Genomic DNA, 22,327 nt, shown 5'->3' with positions numbered 1-22,327 from the left:
TGTAACTACTAGTCTACCTACCTGGATTCCAGCAGCCACAAATCGTGATTGTCCAACGTTGAAAGCTCGGTATCGGTGGAGGCTGCCGAGTGGGCATGGTTCGGCGTTGACGGTAAACTTAGCTTGATAATCCGCTTCCAGGTGTTCCGGCGGTCCAGGGCGGGGGTTTGGCCGAGCCAACCGCTGGACCAGCCACCGGAAGCAGCACCACCGCCCAGATTTTGGCTTTGCTGCGCCAGCAGCCGCACGGTCAGGGTGTACGTAATTAGCATCACACAGAGCGGTATGTAGAAGCACACTATCGAACCGACCAGCTTGTAGACCGGGTCCGGAATCTGGCATGTTCCCTCCACCAGCACGGATGCATGATTCTAGGCATAATTACAGAAATAATCTACAATTAGCTTGGCTGCACATCGAAGCCCGCGGGACCACCGCATGGCCGGGACAAAGGAAGAAAAGAAAACCATCCCATTACCTTCGAGTACATTAAGCTCAAAGGCAAGCTCATCGCGATCGATAGGAGCCACACAAAGCTTATCTTCAGCACCACCCGCTTCCGCGTCTTGTTTCGCCCGAAGCGCATCGGATAGCGTAAGGACAGATATCGATCTACGGAAATTGTGCACAAATGCATTATGCTCGCGGTACAAAACAGCACATCCAGACAGATCCACACCAGGCAGTACTCGGACTGCAACGGGAAGTATCCTGACGGGGGGCCGAATGAAAAGAGAGAAAAGGAAAAGAGAACAAATGAAGATTAAAAATCAACTGCAGCCGATGACCGTGGATGATATGAATTGTTCCGGGAAAAAATTATGAACGCCATCCCACAGTGGGGATAGTCATTAAAATCTACATACATATTATGGTTGGTGTTCGGTTTTGTTTTGCAATCTCATCATAACTGAATTTAAATATGCGACTGCGAAGTGTGTTGCTGACATGCGGACTGACTTTAATAAAAACTGCAAATGTCAATTATACAATACATATGTTCATGTGTCCGTATAGATTTTAATTATCATACGAATCATATCAGATATTGAGCATATGAGGAGCTCTATTGTGAATACGAGAAATTTAAATCGTGTGTGAAGTAGAAGTCATAGAAATATAAAACGATAACTATAGTTTATCAGATGCGCTTCCTCTAGAAATGTATGCTACGGAGTGCAAAGCTGCTTAGATAACTTAGTAACTTTGGAACACCTTTCTTAAGTTGTTCCAAGTTCTTAAGTTGTTGTAAGTTGTTGCAAAGTTACTTTTTTTAACTTACTTTTTACTCTACTGTTGCCTAAGCGGTGTCACCTTCCGCAGCTTACATAAGAAAAGAAGTTAACACAGCGTTAAATGTGGATATAATAGGTATTTCGTTTTACCAATGTTTCAGTTTCGATTCATTTTAATTATGGTCGTTACTAGTTTATTCCCCATTCTTACTCGGGCCCGTTTGTCTCTCAGCTGTTATTGTAACCAAAATTGTCATTGTTATTGTCATCCAGCCGCTTGACAACTGTAGAGTTCTGAATTGAGACTTGCCATATCACTCAAAAACTCGCATCATTAAACCAACTACTATAACTACATTAACTATATGGTCATAAACTGAAATGATTCGGTACGATCATTATTGGTGAAGTATATAGTTCGGCACGACCATTGATCAAATGGTTTGGTACGATGATTGTTAATGAAGAATATGGTTCGGTACGACCATAGATGAAATAAATGATTCGAAACGATCATTGTTGAATGATGATATGGTTCGGTTCGACCATAGATAAATTAAATGATTCCATATGATCATTATTGTATGATGCATATGGTGTAGTATGACCACAGATAAGCTAATTGATTTGGCACGATCATTGTTGATGATGCATATGGTTCGGTTGGCTCATCGCTGAATTAAACGATTGAATTGAATAATTTTGTTTTCCGAATTTGCAGTCAAATTGCTTATAAAACGAACGTTTTACCTTTGTTATACTATAACAAAGGTTTAAAAACTGATCGAAAAACACGATATTGATCCGAGGCCCGGAGGGCCAAGTCACCCCCAAGTCAGTGTGTGTGTGTGTGTGTGTGTGTGTGTGTGTGTGTGTGTGTGTGTGTGTGTGTGTGTGTGTGTGTGTGTGTGTGTGTGTGTGTGTGTGTGTGTGTGTGTGTGTGTGTGTGTGTGTGTGTGTGTGTGTGTGTGTGTGTGTGTGTGTGTGTGTGTGTGTGTGTGTGTGTGTGTGTGTGTGTGTGTGTGTGTGTGTGTGTGTGTGTGTGTGTGTGTGTGTGTGTGTGTGTGTGTGTGTGTGTGTGTGTGTGTGTGTGTGTGTGTGTGTGTGTGTGTGTGTGTGTGTGTGTGTGTGTGTGTGTGTGTGTGTGTGTGTGTGTGTGTGTGTGTGTGTGTGTGTGTGTGTGTGTGTGTGTGTGTGTGTGTGTGTGTGTGTGTGTGTGTGTGTGTGTGTGTGTGTGTGTGTGTGTGTGTAATGATTTTTTCTATCGCCTGTTTCTCAGAGATGGCTGAACCGAATCGTTCGCTATTACTTTTGTTTGAAAAATATTATTGTCTAGTAGATCACTATTGAGTTGCTTCGTGAGACACGACGTTTCGTTTAAAAGTTATAAGCAAAAATGTGAAAAATACGTGACACGGGTTTCTCTAGAACTACATGACCGATTTCAGCAATCTTAGTATCAAATGAAAGCTCTTATTAAAGCTAAATTGTTCAGGAATTTTCAATTGAAAACAAACAAGTAGTTTAAAAGTTATGCTTAAAAACCGGTTTTGACAAGGTAATAATTATCGCCTGTTTCTTAGAGATGGCCAAACCGATTTATGCGCTATTAGTCTCATTTGAAAGATAATATATCCTAATAGATCACTATTGATTGATTTTTTGATTGGACGTTTAATTTGAAAGTTATGAGCAACCGTATACACCACACCAAAATTAACAAAAATTCATATTGGTTTTAACCAAGATAATTTACCTAATTTCAATTATTTTAATATCAAACGAGAGGTTTTGACACTACGAATATATATGCAAAATTTCATAAGAATTGGTTGTAGCGGTCAAAAGATATTAACCCTCGAACACTCGCGCCAACTTTTGTAACACAGTTACTCGCGCGCAAAATAGCCTCAAACCAAAGAAAACGTGCGTACTAGAGTTTTGACTGGGAAAACTTGGTTTTAGGTTTATCGAACCTTTAGAATAGTTTCTTGAAATTAAAAGCTCTATCGTCTGGTGGAATCTAAATTTTGATTAATCCCCCTAAAAGTGAAATAAAAAAAATTATTTTTTTTCAGTGTCAATATAACACATTGATGTGCTCTACAAAGTCATAGAGCATATAATTAGGGGAATTGTGTATAACGTGCCCTCCCTGGCCAATGTGCCCCCCCCCCTTCGTTTTTCGCTAAACAAGCGAAATCAAAATGCAAAACCACCCAGAAACCATAGTATTTGATGGAACTAGCCTACTATGCAAGTATGACAGTTGTCACATGCTGTAAAAACAAAACAAAAATAAATTTGTTTTTGAGCAGCTTCCGATGTAACTTTTGGCGTCATTTCCACAAGCTATTTTCTTGTCAAAATCTGTAAATAACCGGTTTTTGCGATTCGATTTCGTAAAGTGAACTTCAAAAAGACATCCCTGCCAAAAATAACGGTATGAAACGCTTGATTTGCTTTAGCATTTAATATTTTTTCAAATAAGTAAAAGCAGGCCAATATGCCCCACTTGCGGTGGTGCAATTTGCCCCCCTTGCAAATGTGGCTATACACATAGGTAAACAGATCTAAGTTGAAGCCAATTGCCATTATTTAATTTAATTAGTATTGTAGAGCAACCGTGGTGGGAATAATTTATTGTCAACGTCCAAATTCTAGGTAATTCAACTATCCGGTACAAAACGCCACAGCTGCAGTATAATGTGCCCCATGCAGAAAAGAAAAAGTGCACCAGAAGGCCGAAACTAGGTTTATTTTACATAAAATAACGATATTTTGCAAAACAAAGGAAATAGTTTTACTTTCTACAAAATAGAGTTGGTCTGTCACTGGTAGAAATACTCAAATTACCGCATTGGGCATAATATACCGCAGGTGGGGCATTTTACCCCGCGCAAACGAGAAACACAACATTTAGGTGCTTTTATTAAATAATTCCTAGCATGTTTATTCCACAATACTAAATGAAATAAACAATTGCAATTGGTTGTCAGCTTAAATACCAACATATACACGTAGTTGTAACGTTAATTTGGGGAAGTATAACGGATATATATCCATTTATTCTTAGGGGGGGCACATTATGCACATTTCCCCTACAAGAAATTTTGCTAGAGACAGTAACCTTCCATCTTTGCAGCTAAGATAGAAAAATCTTATTTATTGTATATGAATTTGCAAAATCAGGTTTTATATTTTTGCTCTTTTTGTAATTGTAGTATGACTTTTTCATGTATTTGTACAAATGATAAAAATACACAACTTTGCTGAATATAGGATACCTCTATATTTGCTTGTTTAGGAACTGTAGAACTTTGATTATAAAAAATACCCTAATTTTGACTACGAATTACTCGATTACCAGCAGGCGGATACATTTGAAACATTTTACATTGGGTAGTTTTGCTGCATACAGACACTATTTTTCCATATGGAGAAACGAGAGAAAATTCCACTTGGGGTCAATTGCGGTACACCTCGCTTGCTGATTTCTTCGTTTCTGTGATGGCGATTTATGCTGATCTATTTTCCCAACAATTTAAATTATTAATGCATTGAATAATTATGACATTTTGCTTAGAATAAGTTTATTGTAGAATATACGTTAGTTAAACAACGATTTGTAACTTTATAACAACATGGCGTTGAAAAACCTACACGTGTTGTACAAAATACAACAGCGTGAGTAACCGAAGGTTAATAAAAATTGATTAAAATTATTCAAGTAAACTCTATTGATGTGAATCAAATAGAATGGCATTACAGGAAATTATGCATAGTTCAAAAACCTATAAACTAGACCTTTACTAGGCAATGTATATGTTAAAGAATAAGATTTCCTCTTACAACTTACTTTTATTTGCACTTACTCAAATTAATAACAACTTACTTATCCTTACTCAGCAATTACATGAAAATAGGATCTATCAAAATTTAAAAGTGTTCCTATTTTGTTCAAAATTTGTAAACTTATTCAATTTTCAAAAATTTTATGTAAACCAACGCATTACGCAACGTTGACCAATAGATGAATTATGTTCCGAAAACGTGTCGATTTCTATCTCAAATAGCAAGTAAGATCGTATAAAAAAGGTTCCTTTCACCACTAGGTGGATTAAATCGGGTTTTTCTTCTACTTCCGACGTTTCGATTTATATAAAATCTTTTTCAAGGATTAGAAAAATATCGTATTTCGTCTATCGGCTCTATTCTGTTGAGCAGTAACGGTCACTTTTTTATACGGTGTTAGCATTCATTTTTGCATTAAAATTTTGTAAATATACAGTTATCACAAAACAATCACAATTTAAAAAAACTTTTTAAAAATCTGAAATTTGGAACTATGCGCTAGCTTTACCTAAAACTAACTGCAAGTCTGAAAATTATATTCACTTTCACTCTCCTACCTTTATCCAGACAAAGGTTGAATATCATCAGCTTTAAAAGTGTTTGATCGACCTGAATTTGACATGATGCGAAGCACGGAAGTTCACCAGCGTGTCCAGTCCAAGAAGACGACAGCAATTCGGATAAGGAGGAAGGTTGTTGGGATCTCGCCAGGGTAACCAAGTTCCAGTGAAGCAATACCAGTGCTGGTATTTACGTTAAACTGTTGTATCTTCTGGGCGATCAGTTATAGGGATTAACCTCCGCCACAAACTCACTTCCAATTTCGTTAGGAGGAGCTATCATCAGGATCGTTCGCTTGGAAGATACCAGTTGACTGCATGACAAAGTCGGCTTTCATCTCCAAATCAACATAATATATTCAAATTTGTCAATAAAAATAGTTTTGAAGTTTGTAAGTTAGACTTTTTCTATGCTTTTCTTTTATATTAATTACTAGTTGAGCCCGAATCTTACGATCCGGAAACTATAAATGTCTGTCAAGATAACTGCGGATACATTCCTTTTGCCAGTGTTTGCGAAGATATTTAATCTTTGTATTAGTTTTTTGGGTTCTAGATTAAATTTACTTGCATCACGGCATGCGAAGATCTTACGATTACAATAATATAGCTCTACGATGTTGTACCAGAAACTGAAACAAATAGTTTTTAGGCTCGCAATGGGATTTATTTAACTGAATAAAAACATTATCTCCACTGTGCTGATTCTCTAGGTGGGAAATATGGTTCTTTTGCGTAAGTGGCTCTAAACCGCCCATTTTCTACAGCAAACCGATTCAAATGAGCGACACATTGAGCAACCGAGCCGAGCGCCGAGTCGAGCAGTCGAATCAAGCAGTTGAATCAAGCAGTTGAATCGAGCAGTCGAATCGAACAGTCGAGTCAGTCAAATCAAGTCAAGCTGTTCAGACAGTCCAGTCAAGCAGTTAGATCGACCAGTTAGTCGAGCAGTAGAGTCGAGCAGCCGATTCGAATACTCAAGTTGAGAAGTTGAGTCAAGTAGTTCAGTCGAGCAGTTGAATCGAGTAGTAGAATCGAGCAGTCGGGTCGAGTGGTTAAGTTGAGCAGTGAAATCGAGTAGTCTAGTTGAGTAGTTGAGTCGAGCATCCAATTCGAATAGTCGAATTGAGCAGTTGAGTCGAGCAGTTCTGTCGATCAGTCCAGCAGTTGAGTCGAGTTTTTTTTGCATGTGTGGACTCATTACTGCGACCAGTATAGTTGATCTATTGTAATATCGCCCGGGTGTTTGCTGTATAACCTGCACTGCATTCCTTTTTGCTATTAATCGCTATTGAGTGAGCGATATGCTTATTAAATTTTATGCGTGCTTGCGTGTATTGGGGTTTACCCTTCCTTTAAAGCTTGATCTACTTTACCCACTTATTCCTCGCTGCCAGCACTATCCCATATTATAGCCGTCCCTGGCGAGGACTCATTCGTACCTCTGACCAATACATTTAACTATAGGAGGAACATTTGCACTGTCAAGAGGCTTCAGTGGGTAAATATAGCATTCAGCATGAAGGAAGGGTAAATGAGGGGCCTGCGAATGAACCCATGCTAAAGTCACTTGACAAGGAATGGCTTGATTCTACTAAGATTCGAACCCACAACCACTCGCTTGTCAGAGCAGACTCGGTAACAAGTCGAGTCGAGTTGAGTCGAGTAGTTAAGACGAGTAATTGAGTCGAGCAGTTAAGTGAAGCAATCTATTCGAGCAGTTGAGTCGAGCTCTCAAGTAGAACAGTAACCGAACAGTCCAGTCGGGTCCAATAGTAAATAGAGCAGTTGGGTTGAGTAGAGATCAAGTCGAACAGCTGAATCGAGCTGTTGTGTCAAGTAGTCAAGTCGAGCAGTTTAATCGAGTAGTCTAGTCGAGCAGTTGAATCTAGCAATACAGTCGAACTGACCAGCCGAGCAGTAAAATCAAGCAGCTCAGTTTAGCAGTCCAGTCGAACAATCAAATCGAACAGGCTACTCGACCAGTCTAGTCGAGCAGTCTAGTCGAGCAGTCTACTCGACCAGTTGAGCCATCGAGCAGTCCAGCAATCGACTAGTGAGGTGACTGGGAATATAACCGATTGCTACGTAAGCATGACGTCCTGTCAGAGGACTGTTTTTAGTTACCGATAAGCCTCTTATGACGTCCTGTCAGTGACCTGATTTTGGCTACAGACAAACCTCTTATATATAAGTAATTCTCGCTGAAACGAGGCCACTCCTGACCCGAGGTCTTCAAATATTGGAACTTTTGCGCTTAATTGGTTGAAAATGGTTAAAAAATAAGAATTACACTTTTGATACCTCGAAATAGTGGACCCCTCGTTCGCCAAGGGGCCTAACAGGCTCAAAAAAAGTTTAATTTTGAGCAAACCTTGAGATCTAACAAATGGCCCGGTTCTGTAAAGAAGAAGAACAAGGCTTTCAAATGGAGTAAAATTTCTTTGGCGGCCATCTTGGATTTGATCGCCATATTGGATTTTATCAAAAAATTGCCGTTTTCACCACGAGCCCCCCAACCGATTTTCATTTTAATTTCCACCATTGGAAATCTGAGAAAAAATGCTATAAGAAACATTCATAAAATTAGCTGGGCAATGGTATTAACTGAATCCAAATCAAAGATGGCCGCCAAACAATTTTTTACTCCATTTGAAAGCCTTGTTCTTCTTCTTTACAGAACCGGGCCATTTGTTAGTTATTTCATGGCAAATTTATGAAATATCACATGATATAGATCTCAAGGTTTGCTCAAAATTCAAATTTTTTTTGAAACTGTTAGGCCCCTTGGCGAACGAAGGGTCCACTATTTCGAGGTATCAACAGCGTAATTCTTATTTTTAACCATTTTCAACCAATTAAGCGCAAAAGTTCCAATATTTGAAGACCTCGTGCCAGTAGTAGCTCCATTTCAGCGAGAATTACTCATATACAGATTGTTTAGTTATATTTTATCTTGTGAGAAGAGGAGAGATGTGGGGGTGGAATGCCTTTGTTACAGAATATCGCTTATCCCAGCATCAGAACATGCCTCGCGTAATATACCACCTCGGCAACGATACATTGTGCTGTCATCGCGGTAAATGATAATAAGCACAGAAAACTAGGTGCGTTATCGTGTCGGTAATCATCGGTACCGTCTAGATTCCGACCGCGTTCAAAGACCTGACTACTGAGCCGAGTCAGTCGTCTGCAGCTGGTTAAATAAGGCTTGGACGACCCTGTGAGTTGTGCGGTGCCATCATAGCGAATCGGTCGGAAGCGTAAAAGAATTCGTGCTTAAACCTGTGTCAAAACATATGCTTTTCAAGATACATATACAAATTCATGTATTGTTTTAGAATATTTCACTTATATTTTTCCCAAGCAAAAAAATATTTGAAAGAACAAATCGATACTTTTACTTGGAAGTTTTATATCTTGAAATAATTAGAAGTCTGGTGAATACCTTGTTATCAATGATGTTTCTTTTTCAGTTTGACATAACATGACATACCTAATTAAATATCCGAAACTTAGAATGCATAAATAACTAGATTTAGATGACGTTTGTATTTAACCACAAGGAGAACGCAGGCTTACTAAAAGCGAATTTAAAGCCCTGATTATTTTAAATCTGCACAGCTCTAACCATGTTAAACCAATTTCGCCGAAAAGTCTATTTAAAAAACAGAAACTATTGCTCAGCTCCGACAGCTACGACTCGCTAGTGTCGACTGCGACATGCCGCCCTACCAATTTGCAGCCATTTGTTGTAGCTTTTATGTTGTTATTTTATTGTTCGAAAAGCTTTCCCTGTCGGCAGCAGCTTGCAGCAGTACAGACTCACTATTTCGACACCAGGCCCGACCAAGCGCCTCCTTCGAAGCCAACAAAGTTATCACTCTGTCAGCAACCATATTTCTTCCGCCCCGTAAAGCTATTCAACCATTTCCATTAAGCTGCCCGGAAGGAAGTTTCCCCGGTCGGAGAATGGCCGTCGGAAACAAAAACACTCCCTGCAAAAGCCTAATCCGATTGTCGTTTTTGTATCCGGCAGGTGTAACTGTGAAGCTCGCACTAGTGGGGCTGTTTTCTCCAGACTGTGGAACTACGGCACGGAACGGCGCCGTTTCGGCTTTCAGACATCACGGGACTTAACATATCGTAAGCGAACATAAACAGAATGAAATGGCCCTGCTGGCGGTTGGACGGCAGATTTTACTGGGATGCGAAATGGATTTAAACTTGAGAGGCTTGACGGTTCTCAAGTGGACCCTTTTCGAGTTCTTGCGAATGCCGTGGGACAGAGGCAGCGGAAATTCTTCGATGGTACTGTTATCCGTTCCATGGTTTCGAAGAACGTTATCAGTTGTATTTCACTGATTCACCCCGATGTATTTTGCTGGCGTCTTCTTTTGGCCGATTGCAGTCACGAGGAAAGAATGCTATTCTCCGCTGTAGAAGCTATTAATTTGTTAAACAAGTCGTCATGTTGAATATTTTAACTGGTATCTTCTAGCACCAAGTGCTCTAGAAAGTGAATGATTCACACTCCAACGGAATGGTACAAGTAACACACCAAGTTTACAATGTGGGAGTAAAGAAAATTGGTCTTTCTGTTAACAAAGATGTAAAACGAATCTGCACTTCCCACGTCTGTAAACTTTGGATTTATCACGAAAGGAATTAGCTTACTCTTTGCGTAGCTACTTTCATGATTATAAATTACCAATTACTCAACTTTACCTTATCCGTATAATCTTGCGATGATGGAATCTTATATACTGTTAAAGTAACTGAGAAGTACAATAATGTGCGACAAATCATTTGACAGAAGTTGCGTTGGATAAATCCATCTAAACAGGTGGTTTCGCAAACTCTACTAGGTACATATTATTATTTCATCATATACATTTCACTGAATTCCATTTGCTAAAAAAGGTAAAAAAATCAAAGTTGCTCCAAAATTCAGCACGCTAATATGACTCACCGCCAGCGTAGCTGCCTACTACAGGAATAAAGGTTCGGAATGAGAGACCTCCATCCACCCGCGTCAGTGTCGCGGGCAATTAAATATGTATGGAAGAAGATCGGTGCGGCAGGCTAGCAAATTTCGACTTTAATGTACTTTTCCATCATAACAGACAGTTTCAGATCCTTGCGATGAGGTGGTGGACTGGCAAAAGCTCTATTCCGAAGGACATTAGTATCCGTGTTCACGGTTCAGGAAAAAAGCAAATGTAACGTACTTCCGCGCCACATCCGCTCCACCATACTACCCGCCGCTGCGGCACGGTAGTTACAAACGTTAAGCCAAGCCGGTACCATCCCACACACACACACACACACGAACCCCCGCACTTCCTGGCAGATTCACCACCGCACAGCAGTTGACATGCGAGAAAACCGCCCGTCCCTGCTTCGAGGGACTAATAAATTTTGTATTTAGAAATTGATTCTCGCTCATGCGTTTTTAATGACACAAGCAGGAGAAATTCGAGAACCGCAAGGATTACAACGATCGATCGAAGGTGGGATTTGTTTGTTCTTCCATCCATTCTGGCCAAAGTTTGGTGCAGCACCATTCAGGCACAGCCCTGGGACGGTCCCAACTCTCGCCCATCGTAACAGACTATCCCTAATGAATCACGTTGCGCTGCTTCTGGTCGGCCGGTCAGAGCCAGCCTGAATGGAGTTGGAGCCAAAACTGTTGTTGCCCAGCCTCGGCTCGGCAGCTGGAAAAAAGCTGATCTTTAAGTCAGACTTTAATGAGGGGGTGGCTTTTTGTTCTCTCGGTGGCGTGGTCACTTTGTTGGAATTAATTATTGCGTAATCAGATTATTTTCGAATAAATTAAAATCATATTTTTGTTTTGCAGATGAAGTGAAGTTTTGTTGGTTTTGCTCTTTTGTGAAGGCCTGACAACAACAAGTATCATAGCGATAAAACTGGCATGAATGATATTGTGGAAACGTTTATGGTTTGTCTATTGCGAGTCAATAGAATGTAAAACTATGAAAATCAAACAAGTTGAAACCTTCAAAAAGCAAATTTTTAAATTTTATTTTATTCGTTTTCATTTACTACCTTTACGACCAGGAAATTTTGTGTTTATGTAAATTTGACAGCCATGTATCAATTGATCATTAAGGATTAGCTGCAAAACCTTTTTAATCGATTTTTTAAAGCAAACCTGATTAAAACAAAGCTATAAAATAAAGTTAAATCATATACAGGATCGCGTAATGTACTGGAAGGCGATCAATGACAGGATGTGCGTGTTGAGGATAAAAGGCCGTTTCTTAAACTAAACCATCATAAACGTGCATTGTCCACACGAAGGTAGACCCGACGACGAGAAGGAAGCATTCTATGCGTAGCTGAAGGCAACGTACGACAGCTGCTCACGACGGGACAACAAGATCGTCATCGGGGATATGAACGCCCAGGTCGGCAGGGAAGCAATGTACAGACCGGTGATCGGGACCCATAGCCTGCACACCGACACGAACGATAACGGCCAGCGATGCATCAACTTTGCAGCTTCCCGAGTCTAGGTGAAGCATTTTCCTTTCCCACAAAGATATCCACAAAGCCACCTGGAGATCACCTGACCAACGAACCTCGAACCAAATCGACCATATTCTCATCGAGGGCCAGTTTTTCTCGACCATCACCAACGTACGCTCCCTACGGGATGCGGATATCGACTCGGACGTACTCATTACCTACTAGCGGTACATGTGCGCTCAAAACTATCGACGGTTTATACCTCGCGACAAAACTGCCCTCCTCAGTTCAACATTCGGCAGCTAAAAAACGCGCCAGTTACCGAAAACTACGCGCGCGTACTGGATGAAACTCTGCCTTCCTCTGTGGAGCTAGATGCTTCGACCCTCGAAAACGGATGGAGTATGATACGCTCGGCCGTCAACGAGGCCGCACCCGCGGTGCTAGGAGTGGAAACATTGAGTGCACGAAATGATTGATTTGACGGGGAATGCCAACAAGCGATAGAGAGGAAAAAAGAGCTTGGAAAAATTATCTAAGCATATCCATGAGAGAGAATTTGGCTAAGTATCGACGACGACGACGACCACGATTCTGAGGAAGAAGAAGCGCCAGAAGGAGGACAGAGATAGTGAGGAGCTGGAACAACTATTCCGGGCTAATGACACGCGCAAGTTTTACAAGAAAGTGAACCAAACTCGTAAGGGCTACACACCTAAATCTGATATGCGTAGGGACGAGGGAGGGGATCTAATCACAAACGAGCGCGAGGTGGTCGATAGGTGGAAGCAGTATTTCGATGAGTACCTCAACGGCGATATAGCAGCAGGAGACGCAATGGAAGTTAACCTCGGAGTGCCTACAAACGACAACAGCGTGTCGGCTCTTGATCTCGGAGAGATCCGGCGAAAAATTCGTCAGATGAAGAATAATAGAGCCGCCGAGAAGGACTGACTCCCGGCAGAGCTCTACAAAAATGGCCAAGAACCGCTAGCTACGGCACTTCATTGGATAATTTCTAGGATTTGGGAGAAGGAAATACTACCGGAGGAGTGGAAGGTGTAGTCTGTCCCATCTACAAAAAGGGCGACCGGCTAGACTGCTGTAATTACCGCGACATCACGTTGGTCAACGCCGCCAATAAGGTGCTCTCCCAGATCTTGTTGCGTCATCTATCCCCAATAGCAAAAGAATTCGTAGGGCAGTATCAGGCGGGCTTTATGGGTGCCCGAGCTACCACGGATCAAATTTTTACTATCCGACAAATCCTTCTGAAATGTCCAGAATACAACGTGCTCACGCATCATATTTTCGTGGATTTCAGGACAGCATACAATACAGTTGAACGCGAACCGCTATGGCAGATAATGCACGAGTACAGTTTTCCGGGCAAACTCATCAGCCGCATCATCAAAGCTACTCTAGAGCGAGTGATGTGCCACGTGCGCGTTTCGGGAACACCCTCGAGTCCTTTCGAATCGTGTGACCCGGTGAGCGGGCATCGAAACGAGACGAACGATCTTCAACAAGAGTATCCAACTCCTAGCTTTCGCAGACGACTTGGTACGGCGGAGGCAATCTACGCCAGACTAAAAACGGAGGTTAGGAGGATAGGGTTACAAATTAATGCGTCGAAAACCAAATATGTGTCCCGCGCCATGTCAGTGTCCCTGGTTACCGTGTTGTAAGAAATGATAGAGTATATAAGCGTGGTGGAGGTATCGCTGTTTACTACAGGGAGCATCTGGCCTGCTTTAGTGTTTTCGGCACCGTACTAACAGTAGATTTAGTAGGCAAAACGGAATGTTTGGCATTAGAGTTTCGACAGGACGGCCAAAAGATCCTACTAATGGTAATCTATAATCCGCCGGGAAACGATTGCTCGGCTTTCCTGGCAGAAAAATTGGCAAATTTTGCTGTATACTAGGACAATGTTTTCCTGATGGGAGACTGCAATACCGACATGCTCCGGCTCAGTTACAAACGTATGTCATTTGAATCGATGCTTCGTACTTTTTCTCTGTCATCGGTCAGCGAAGAACCAATATTTTTCAATGGTGGAGGATGCTCGCAGCTAGATCTTTTCCTAACCAACAGAAGGGGGGCTCCGTAGCCGCAAGGTTATCGAGTCTGCTTTGACAAGTAGGTGGTCGTGGGTTCGAATCTTAGTAGAATCAAGCCATTCGATGTCAAGTGACTTTACCATGGGTTTATTCTCGGGCCCCTCCATTTACCCTTCCTTCATGATGAATTCTATATTTATCCGCTTACGCCGCTTGACAGCGCAAATGTCCCCCCTATAAGTGTACTGGTCAGAGGTACGAATGAGTCCTCGCCATGGACGGTTATAATATGGGATAGTACTAGCAGCGAGGAATATGTGGGTAAAGTAGATCAAGCTTTGAAGGAAGGGTAAACACCAATACACACAAGCACGCATAAAATTTAATAGGCATATCGCTCATTCAATAGCGATTATAGCTAAAAGAAATGCAGTGCAGGTCATACAGCAAACACCCTGCTGTCCCTGCTCGAGCGTGACTTAGCGTACAAGGATTGGCTGCAAGCTCCAACATATTTGAAAGACGTGAAGCGGCAACAATACAAGGCACTGCGATATCGCGCTAACACGAAAATTACTCGAGCCAAGCAAGAGTATCTGAACCATTTTTTGAACTGCAGCACTCCGTCGAAAACCTTATGGCAGCGTTTAAAGAGTCTTGGAGCCGGTAAGAATAAACACTCTCGGTCATGTGATTTCGGTCCAGACGATGTAAATCGTGCTTTCTCAGACAATTTTACATATAGTTCCCGCCGGGAAGAAATACCCGTAAGCTCCGAATTAGGACCACCGTACAGTTTCTGATTTCAACCAGTGCACGACTGGGAAGTCGTCAACGCCATTTGTGAAATCAAGTCGAACGCCATCGGAATGGATGGCTTGCCCATTAAATTTGTGAAGATCATTCTACCGCTAGTCGTGCAACATATTACATATTTGTTAAATATATTTATCGAGGGCTCCACATTTCCTGACTCCTGGAAACACGCAAAAGTTCTACCATTGAAGAAAAACGCTCGTTTGAACGACATCAGTAATCTTCGACCTTTCAGCATACTTTGTGCGTTGTCGTAGGCTTTTGAGAAGCTTCTTAAACAGCAAATGACCTTCTGCATAGAAGGTGATGGCTTGCTGACGGACTATCAGGCTGGTTTCCGTCGGGGACATAGCATGAAAACCGCAGCTCTTCGAGTGTGTAACGATTTGGCATCCATTGCCGATAAAAAAGGTTCCGGTATATTGCAACTGCTCGATTTCTCAAAGGCTGTATCAAAAGCCTTCCGCACAGTAAGCTACTGACCAAGCTGAGTGTTCAGTTCAACTTTTCCCCCGCTACCGTGAGTCTGATGAGAACGTACCTGCTTGGAAGACAATAGACAGTTTTTTGTGGTGATCGCTGCTAACGTAGCATGGATGTGCCGTCCGGCGTTCCTCAAGGTTCAATGCTTGGCCCTCTACTTTTCTGCTGCCATATAAATGATCTGCCAACGGTGATAAAGTACTGTTCTATTCAAATGTATGCCGACGATGTGCAACTTTATGTCGGTAAGCTTGGCCCTCGTTCGCGCGAATTAATCAGAATGGTGAATTCTGATCTGGAACGAGTTGCGGATTGGTCACGACAAAATGAACTTCTTGTGAATCCAGCCAAGAGCAAAGCTTTATTCATCGCAAGTCGACGTCGTAGAGCCGGAGGTACCGATTTGTCAGCACCTGGACTTACTGGGCTGGACTGGTACTGGATGGCCAAAGCATCGAATGGTCAGAAACTGCCAGCAACCTAGGTTTTATCTTCCAAAATGATTTGCGGGATGGCCTGATAGCGCAGCAATGCGAAAAGATTTATGCTATTCTACGAACGTTGTACTGCTGCCACTTCTCCACTAGCCCTATAGTTATCCTGCACTCCATCAGCTTACTGCAAAGTTTGTCGATAAAGAAGGGTCAAGTCTTAGAAAGATGTTTGAGCCCAAAGCATTACTTTTCAGCTGGATTAGAAATTGATTGCAAATGAAAGGAAAACATTTTAAGGTCTTAAGTCTTCAATTTGACGACAATATGAAAAAGAGGATTTAAAACATATTTTTGTTACATATAAGCAATAATCCAATGAGAAACGTTGTCGTCGTCGTCAGCAGCAGTCTAGAACCAGGGTGGCTTGCAGTCTAGAAGAGCATGTCACACCTGGAGGTGACTACTTGAAACAGTACATTCAAGCAGTCACCTCTAGGTGTGGCACGCTCTTTTCACTCTTTTGGCTCTTTTGAGTACTGCACATCAACTGAGCAGAATTTGAAAAAAGGATGTATGGGGCATTTGTAGAATCAATTATTATCTGCAATATTGTTGAAGTAAGCATTGCTCTACCTTTTCTGTTCATAGCGCTATGAGGCTGCTACCCCGTAGCACTCTTTTGGCTACCAACGGCATTGCAGCCCTATAGAGCCGTGAATACAAAAGATAAAACATTTCTTTCTTCTTTATTGTAAACAATTATTTGCTGGTCAAATGTGCCATACACCACATTTTCAAATTCTGCTTGGGTGAGGTGCAGTAATCGAAAGAGCAAAGTCGAAGCGAAAAGAACATGCCAAGTCTGGTTGTCTCCATTCAATTCGATCTGGGGCCACTCGTCGCCGATTTCCCAGTTGTCTCAGAAGTCGCAAATCACTTTCGATCTGGTCGAGCGAACTTGCACGTTGAGGTCCCCTGTTCCTGGGTTGTTGCAGAGAACTGCTTTCGCCGCACTGTCGTCCGGCATCTTTACGACGTGTCCGACCCACCGTAACCTACCGACTTCCACTAGATGTACGATGGGAATTTCTCCAAGCAGTGTCTGTAGCTCGTGATTCACACGGTTCCGCGAAATATCGTCCGCAGTACCCTCCGCTCGAACCCGCCAAGAACACGTACGTCCTTCGTGAGCAGCGTCACGGCTTCAAGTCCATAAAAACCAACTTTCCTAATAAGGGTTTAGTACCTCATCAGCTTCGTACAGCGACGTATACTTCTTGATCATATCGTTTTGAGGAGGGCAAAGTAGGCCTGTTTCCCAGCTTAAATGCCCCGCTCTATATCCTTACTAGTGTTGTTGTACGCGGTCACTAGCGATCCCAAATACATGAACTCAGCTACTACTTCTAGTTCGTCGCCATTGACGGCTACCACGCGTTTATTTCCTTTGTGCCTCTTCCCTTCATATATTTGGTCTTCGACGCATTTATTTTTGGCCCAATCCCTCTAGACTCCGCATTCAGTCTGGCGCAAAATGCCTCCGCCATCGCAAAGTGCCTGGCTGAATACCAAAGTCATCTGCAAAGCCTAGGAGGTAGCTACCTTTGATGAAAATTGTGACTCTCGTTTCGATGCCCGCTCCTCGGATCTCTCCCTCAAGAGCGATGTTGTCACCTTATCCTAACCCTAGCCGCGTCTCGATGGGACTCAAGAGTGTTCCCGATATATACACGAGACATATCACTCGTTCCAATGTAGCCTTGACCAGTCGTGTCAATTTATTTGGAAAACTTTTTTCGTACACAATCTGTCATAGCTGGTCTCGATCGACTGTATTGTATGCTGCTTTGAAATCTATAAAGATGCGATGCGCGGGCACGTTGTACTCCCGATATTTCGGCAAGATTTTTCGGATGGTGAAAGTCCGTAGTGACGCGAACGCCCATGAAGCCCGCTTGATATTTCCCTACGCAATCTTCTCCTATCGGTGATAGCCGGCGTAACAGGATCTAAGTGAGTACCTTGCAGGCGGCGTTTGTCAGCGTTATGCCGCGATAGTTACATTAGTCGGACCGACCACCCTTTTTGTAGATGAGACAAACCACGCCTTCCACCCATTCCTCCTGTAGCTTTTCCTCCTTCCAAATCTTGAAAATAACCTAGTGTAGATGCGTTGTCCGTATTTCTCGACCATGTTTATAAAGCTCTGCCGGTAGGCGGTCATTACCAGCGGCTTTATTAGTCTTCAGCCACCCGATTTCTCGTTTGATTTCTTCGAGATCAGGTGCTAGGACATTATTATATTCCATGGGCACTCCTAGAATAACTTCCGTTTCGCCTGCTTCTGCAACTGCGCCATTGAGATGTTCATCAAAGAACTGCTTCCACCTGTGGATTACAGTTTGATACAAGCAGATAGTTGCTTCAGGATATTTGACAACATGCTGAAAAATCGCAAACTCCGATTGAATTTAAACACTAACGAAAGAACAGAAAGGGATAGTAAATTAGCGCAAACATTATCAAAATGTAGATTGCGAAAGAACACAGGTAGCTAGAATAACAGACCATTTTAAACTTACTGGAAGGAACTACCTAGTGTTACTTTATAAATAAAATTATGTTTCTTTCCACTGAAACTACATAGAATCCATTAAAATATATTTTCTATTGCCACAAATCTATTTTCCGCTTTAGCACTTATCGTTTCTTAATGATTTTTAGGACTACTCAGAAAGGTCAGAAGGGAGTCCGCTGTATTGCTGTATGTTTGTATTTTGTTCTATCTAACTGAATAAATTAGAGTGTTTCTGTGCAATACACTGCGGTGCGCCGGTGTGGTTTATTGCGGCATTGATTGAAATTTCCTGCCGATCTATATGCAGATAAACTGTCGAAAGAATTACCGTCTAGAACTGATGTTTCTCGAAAGAAAACAAGTTATATTATTACCCTAGGAAGGTTAAGTAATTTTCCAAACCGTTTATCGCACTGTCGCCAGTGCCACAGTGTCTTGTATTCCGAGATAAATATCTCTAAACTCTTCCGCCTGGCGCCGTTTACACCCGCCAAATGTAAATGAAGCGCGAAGGATGCTCTGGAGCCCGATATACGAAGAAGCGACACCAAATCGAGTGGAAGAATTGGCAGAACAGGCAGGTGCGTAACCGACCGGGACGAGCGGCAGGTGGCTCTTTGTTTAAAGAACTTAGAAACTCTTCTGCAAAAAGTTATAAGGAATACAAACGACTTTATATAGAAACTGGAGGCTGGGAATGAAAAATGTGGTGTCAGGTTTTGCCATATGGTTGATTTTCAAGCTATTCGAAATAGGACCTGTCTTTCTTAACAGATAATGGCTAATTTAAAATTCTAATGAAATCAATTAATATCCCAAATAGACGGTTGGTTATCAGAATAATCAGAACATATACTCATAGATCGAAGAATTTGTTGTTTTACGTATCCAATAAAGAAGCATGACTACTAAGCGTCTTTGTTAGTCTCTAAACCAATAATATTGGTTGAATGAAACTATCTGCTTTGGTCAAATTTAAATCTCTACCATAAAATGTACTCCATTCCTAACGAGGTTAGTACATCAGTAAATTAAAGATGCTTCCGATCGATAGATGAGTACGTGCGTCCTAACATTAAGATTGGCTTAGATAAACTCGGTACAGACAGAGTTGGGAAATTATATTCTAGCAAAAGTCTATACTACATACATTACTAACGAATAGTTGCTTCGTTTTGCCGTTTATATAGCAGATCAGAGGGAAACGATAACACACCTGATATTTATTCTCTTTGTTTTGAGCTAATGTGAAAATAAATTGCAATTAAAATCCTTCGTCGTCTTTTCCCGAGTTGGAAAATGCACATGAATTGGAGATGACAAAGCACCAGCTTGGGATGGAAAATAGTCCGTTTGATCTTGTACCTAGTGTGAGTTTTTGTTTCTCATTCGTGAGGAGAGTCCATTAATTTTTCAACAACCAGCTTCGAAATAGAATTGGTTTTCGGTTCGTATAAAATCTGCTTGACGGCAGTTAAAATTTTATGCAGTTCAAACAGTTTGCTATAGAGAATTAATGATACTATTTCCTTCCTATCAGGCAGGAGGAGCATCAAAAGCAGGAGAAAGCCATTAAAGAAAATGGTTTATGGTTCGCAACGAAAATGCTATCCGACAAGCTGCAGTTTTTTTTGTCATGAGATACATGAAGAACCCAGTGTAAGTCTTATGTCATATTTTGATTTATTGGCCGAAACAGCAATTTAGTTCTCTATAAAGTTCAGACGTTCACAATTCTGTCTAAAGCATCGCACAAACTGAATCTCAAAACCAATCAGCAACATTCCTTCGCCGTGAACAATCAAGAAAAGAAAAAGCTTCCCGCAAACAATCTCGTAAAATAGATCAACCAACTCCTGTTTTATTATATTTTAATCCAAACTTCCGGAATATAATTTTAAACACAGCCGGCCCTCAGCGTTATCCGTTTTCCATTTCTCAAACGATCAATCACACTGCCTGCAAACTATCGCGTATCGGAGAAAGTAAATTCCTATCGCGTTGCTTCATTTATTCATCCCACTTGGGAGCAATGCTTCCCGACGACGACGACGATGACGATGAGAACGAGGCCAGGAATTCGAGCCAGCATTCCAGGCGCAAATCTGCTTTAGGCATATCCACTTTGCTCCATATTAATGTGCCGGTTTTTTTTTCTTTTCCAGTTTGCCGGCTCAGCTGGGACACGACGATTGATGGGAAAAAGGACCGAAATGCAAAATACTTCCGTTTGGAAGTTTTCCCCAGGCAAACTTAATATGCAGAAAATGATTCGCCGAATTTCATAAAAATCGATTCAAACCGTTTAATAGATTTGATCGAGTTTAACTCGGCTGGAACAGTGAACCCGTTCACTCCCGTTTGGTGGGCATGGTTCACGCGGTTCTGCCGGCAACAGCGTGAAAATGACAACGGAAGTGCCCATTTATGCCGCTCACGCTCTATTAAAAAGACGAACAAATTCCATTCTTTGCTTTCGGCGAAATAAAACAGGAAGAAGTTGCGCGACCTAATGAGTTGCTACCCACCACCCAACCAAACTGCTATCTATCATTTTGTGCGTGAAATGAATAACGAAAAAGGGTTGGGGGAGGAAGCTGGTGGCCTGCCCACCCACTTCGCTTCAGCATTCAATTATCCACATTAAAGGTTGTGAATGGTTCCGATAAAAGTATGGCTGTGCACACTGGGAAGAGATAGAAAGAGAAAAGAAGCGAAATAGATGTGTATATATTTTCGAACTATGTCCTGAAAAAGGTTCCGATGCCGGCTTAGAAAGACTGTTCGACTAAAGGCGACAATTTGGGAATGAGTTGAAATTTTTCACAATCACGGACGCTCGAGCGCTCGCTCAACTTCGATGCGGTCAGCAAACACGGCAGTGTAGCGCTGCAGGAAAAACCTCGACAGGAAATGGTTGGTATTTATTTTTATCTGTATCCTAGCGTTGATACTACGAGCAGATCCCAAGTGGCCCAACTTTAGCGCGTGTCTTCTCGGAACTTGGTTGCGAACAGGGACGGGATGGCTCAGGCTTTGGGACATTGATTGAGATTTGAGGACAAAAAAATTCCAACCATAATTCAACTAACAGTGAATGAGTGATTTGCTTTACTTTTGTAGTGGGTTTTTGTCTTATATAAAAAAAATATGTCTGCAATGTTGGTTATCTTGTCATAAAGCAGCTTAACATCGAATGAAGGAATCGAAGGAATTTTATGTTTTATATTTCCCAAAAAAAAATACTATGTCGACTGTGTATTATCATGCTGTACACAGTATAATAGGACGCCTATTCAAGTACAGCATATTCAAGAATACTGCACACGAGTGACCATTATACTGATTGGTAATTCTTTGAAATAATCCTCAAGTACTCGCCGATCAGCAGATTAGAGAGTGCATCCCCTGGCTTCAGTCCATCCAACGCCACATGGGTTAATTCTTTTTCCGCAGCTCTAGCCTCTCTATACCTTCCTCTGTTCTGTCGTGAACCGCAGTGACCATGCGGCTCCTGGCCTAGCACTTCTCATTTGTTACTCTCTGGCATTCGGCATTCCTTTATTCCTGTAAAAACAATTTGACAACTAGAGCAGCAATGTAAAGTATCTGTAGGGGGACTGGGGGTATAATGCCCACGTTAAGAAGAATATCATATTATTCATCAATGCGGAATGCATTTCCAGAAACTAGACTATAAACCCTAAAGTAGAACAGTTTTTTTCCTAACATGCTCGTCCTGAAGCATAAAAATCAATAAAACACGGTTAAATCGTGAAACTATATAAGGCATTTGAAAATTTGTTTTCAG

General features: G+C 41.7%; 1 protein-coding gene across 1 annotated transcript in view; it reads right to left on the bottom strand.

Moving 5' to 3' along the window:
* Positions 1 to 22,327, bottom strand: part of LOC128739650 (uncharacterized) — a 119,961-nt gene that overhangs the window by 22,050 nt on the left and 75,584 nt on the right. The window contains exons 2-3 of the mRNA XM_053835145.1: positions 479 to 711; positions 22 to 371 (exon numbers count right to left, since the gene is read on the bottom strand). Of these exons, the coding sequence (XP_053691120.1) occupies positions 22 to 371; positions 479 to 711 (583 nt within the window). The remainder of the gene's footprint in view (positions 1 to 21; positions 372 to 478; positions 712 to 22,327) is intronic.

Source organism: Sabethes cyaneus, chromosome 3, assembly GCF_943734655.1.
Source record: "Sabethes cyaneus chromosome 3, idSabCyanKW18_F2, whole genome shotgun sequence".
Lineage (NCBI taxonomy): Eukaryota > Metazoa > Arthropoda > Insecta > Diptera > Culicidae > Sabethes > Sabethes cyaneus.
This window is presented reverse-complemented; position numbering and strand designations above follow the sequence as displayed.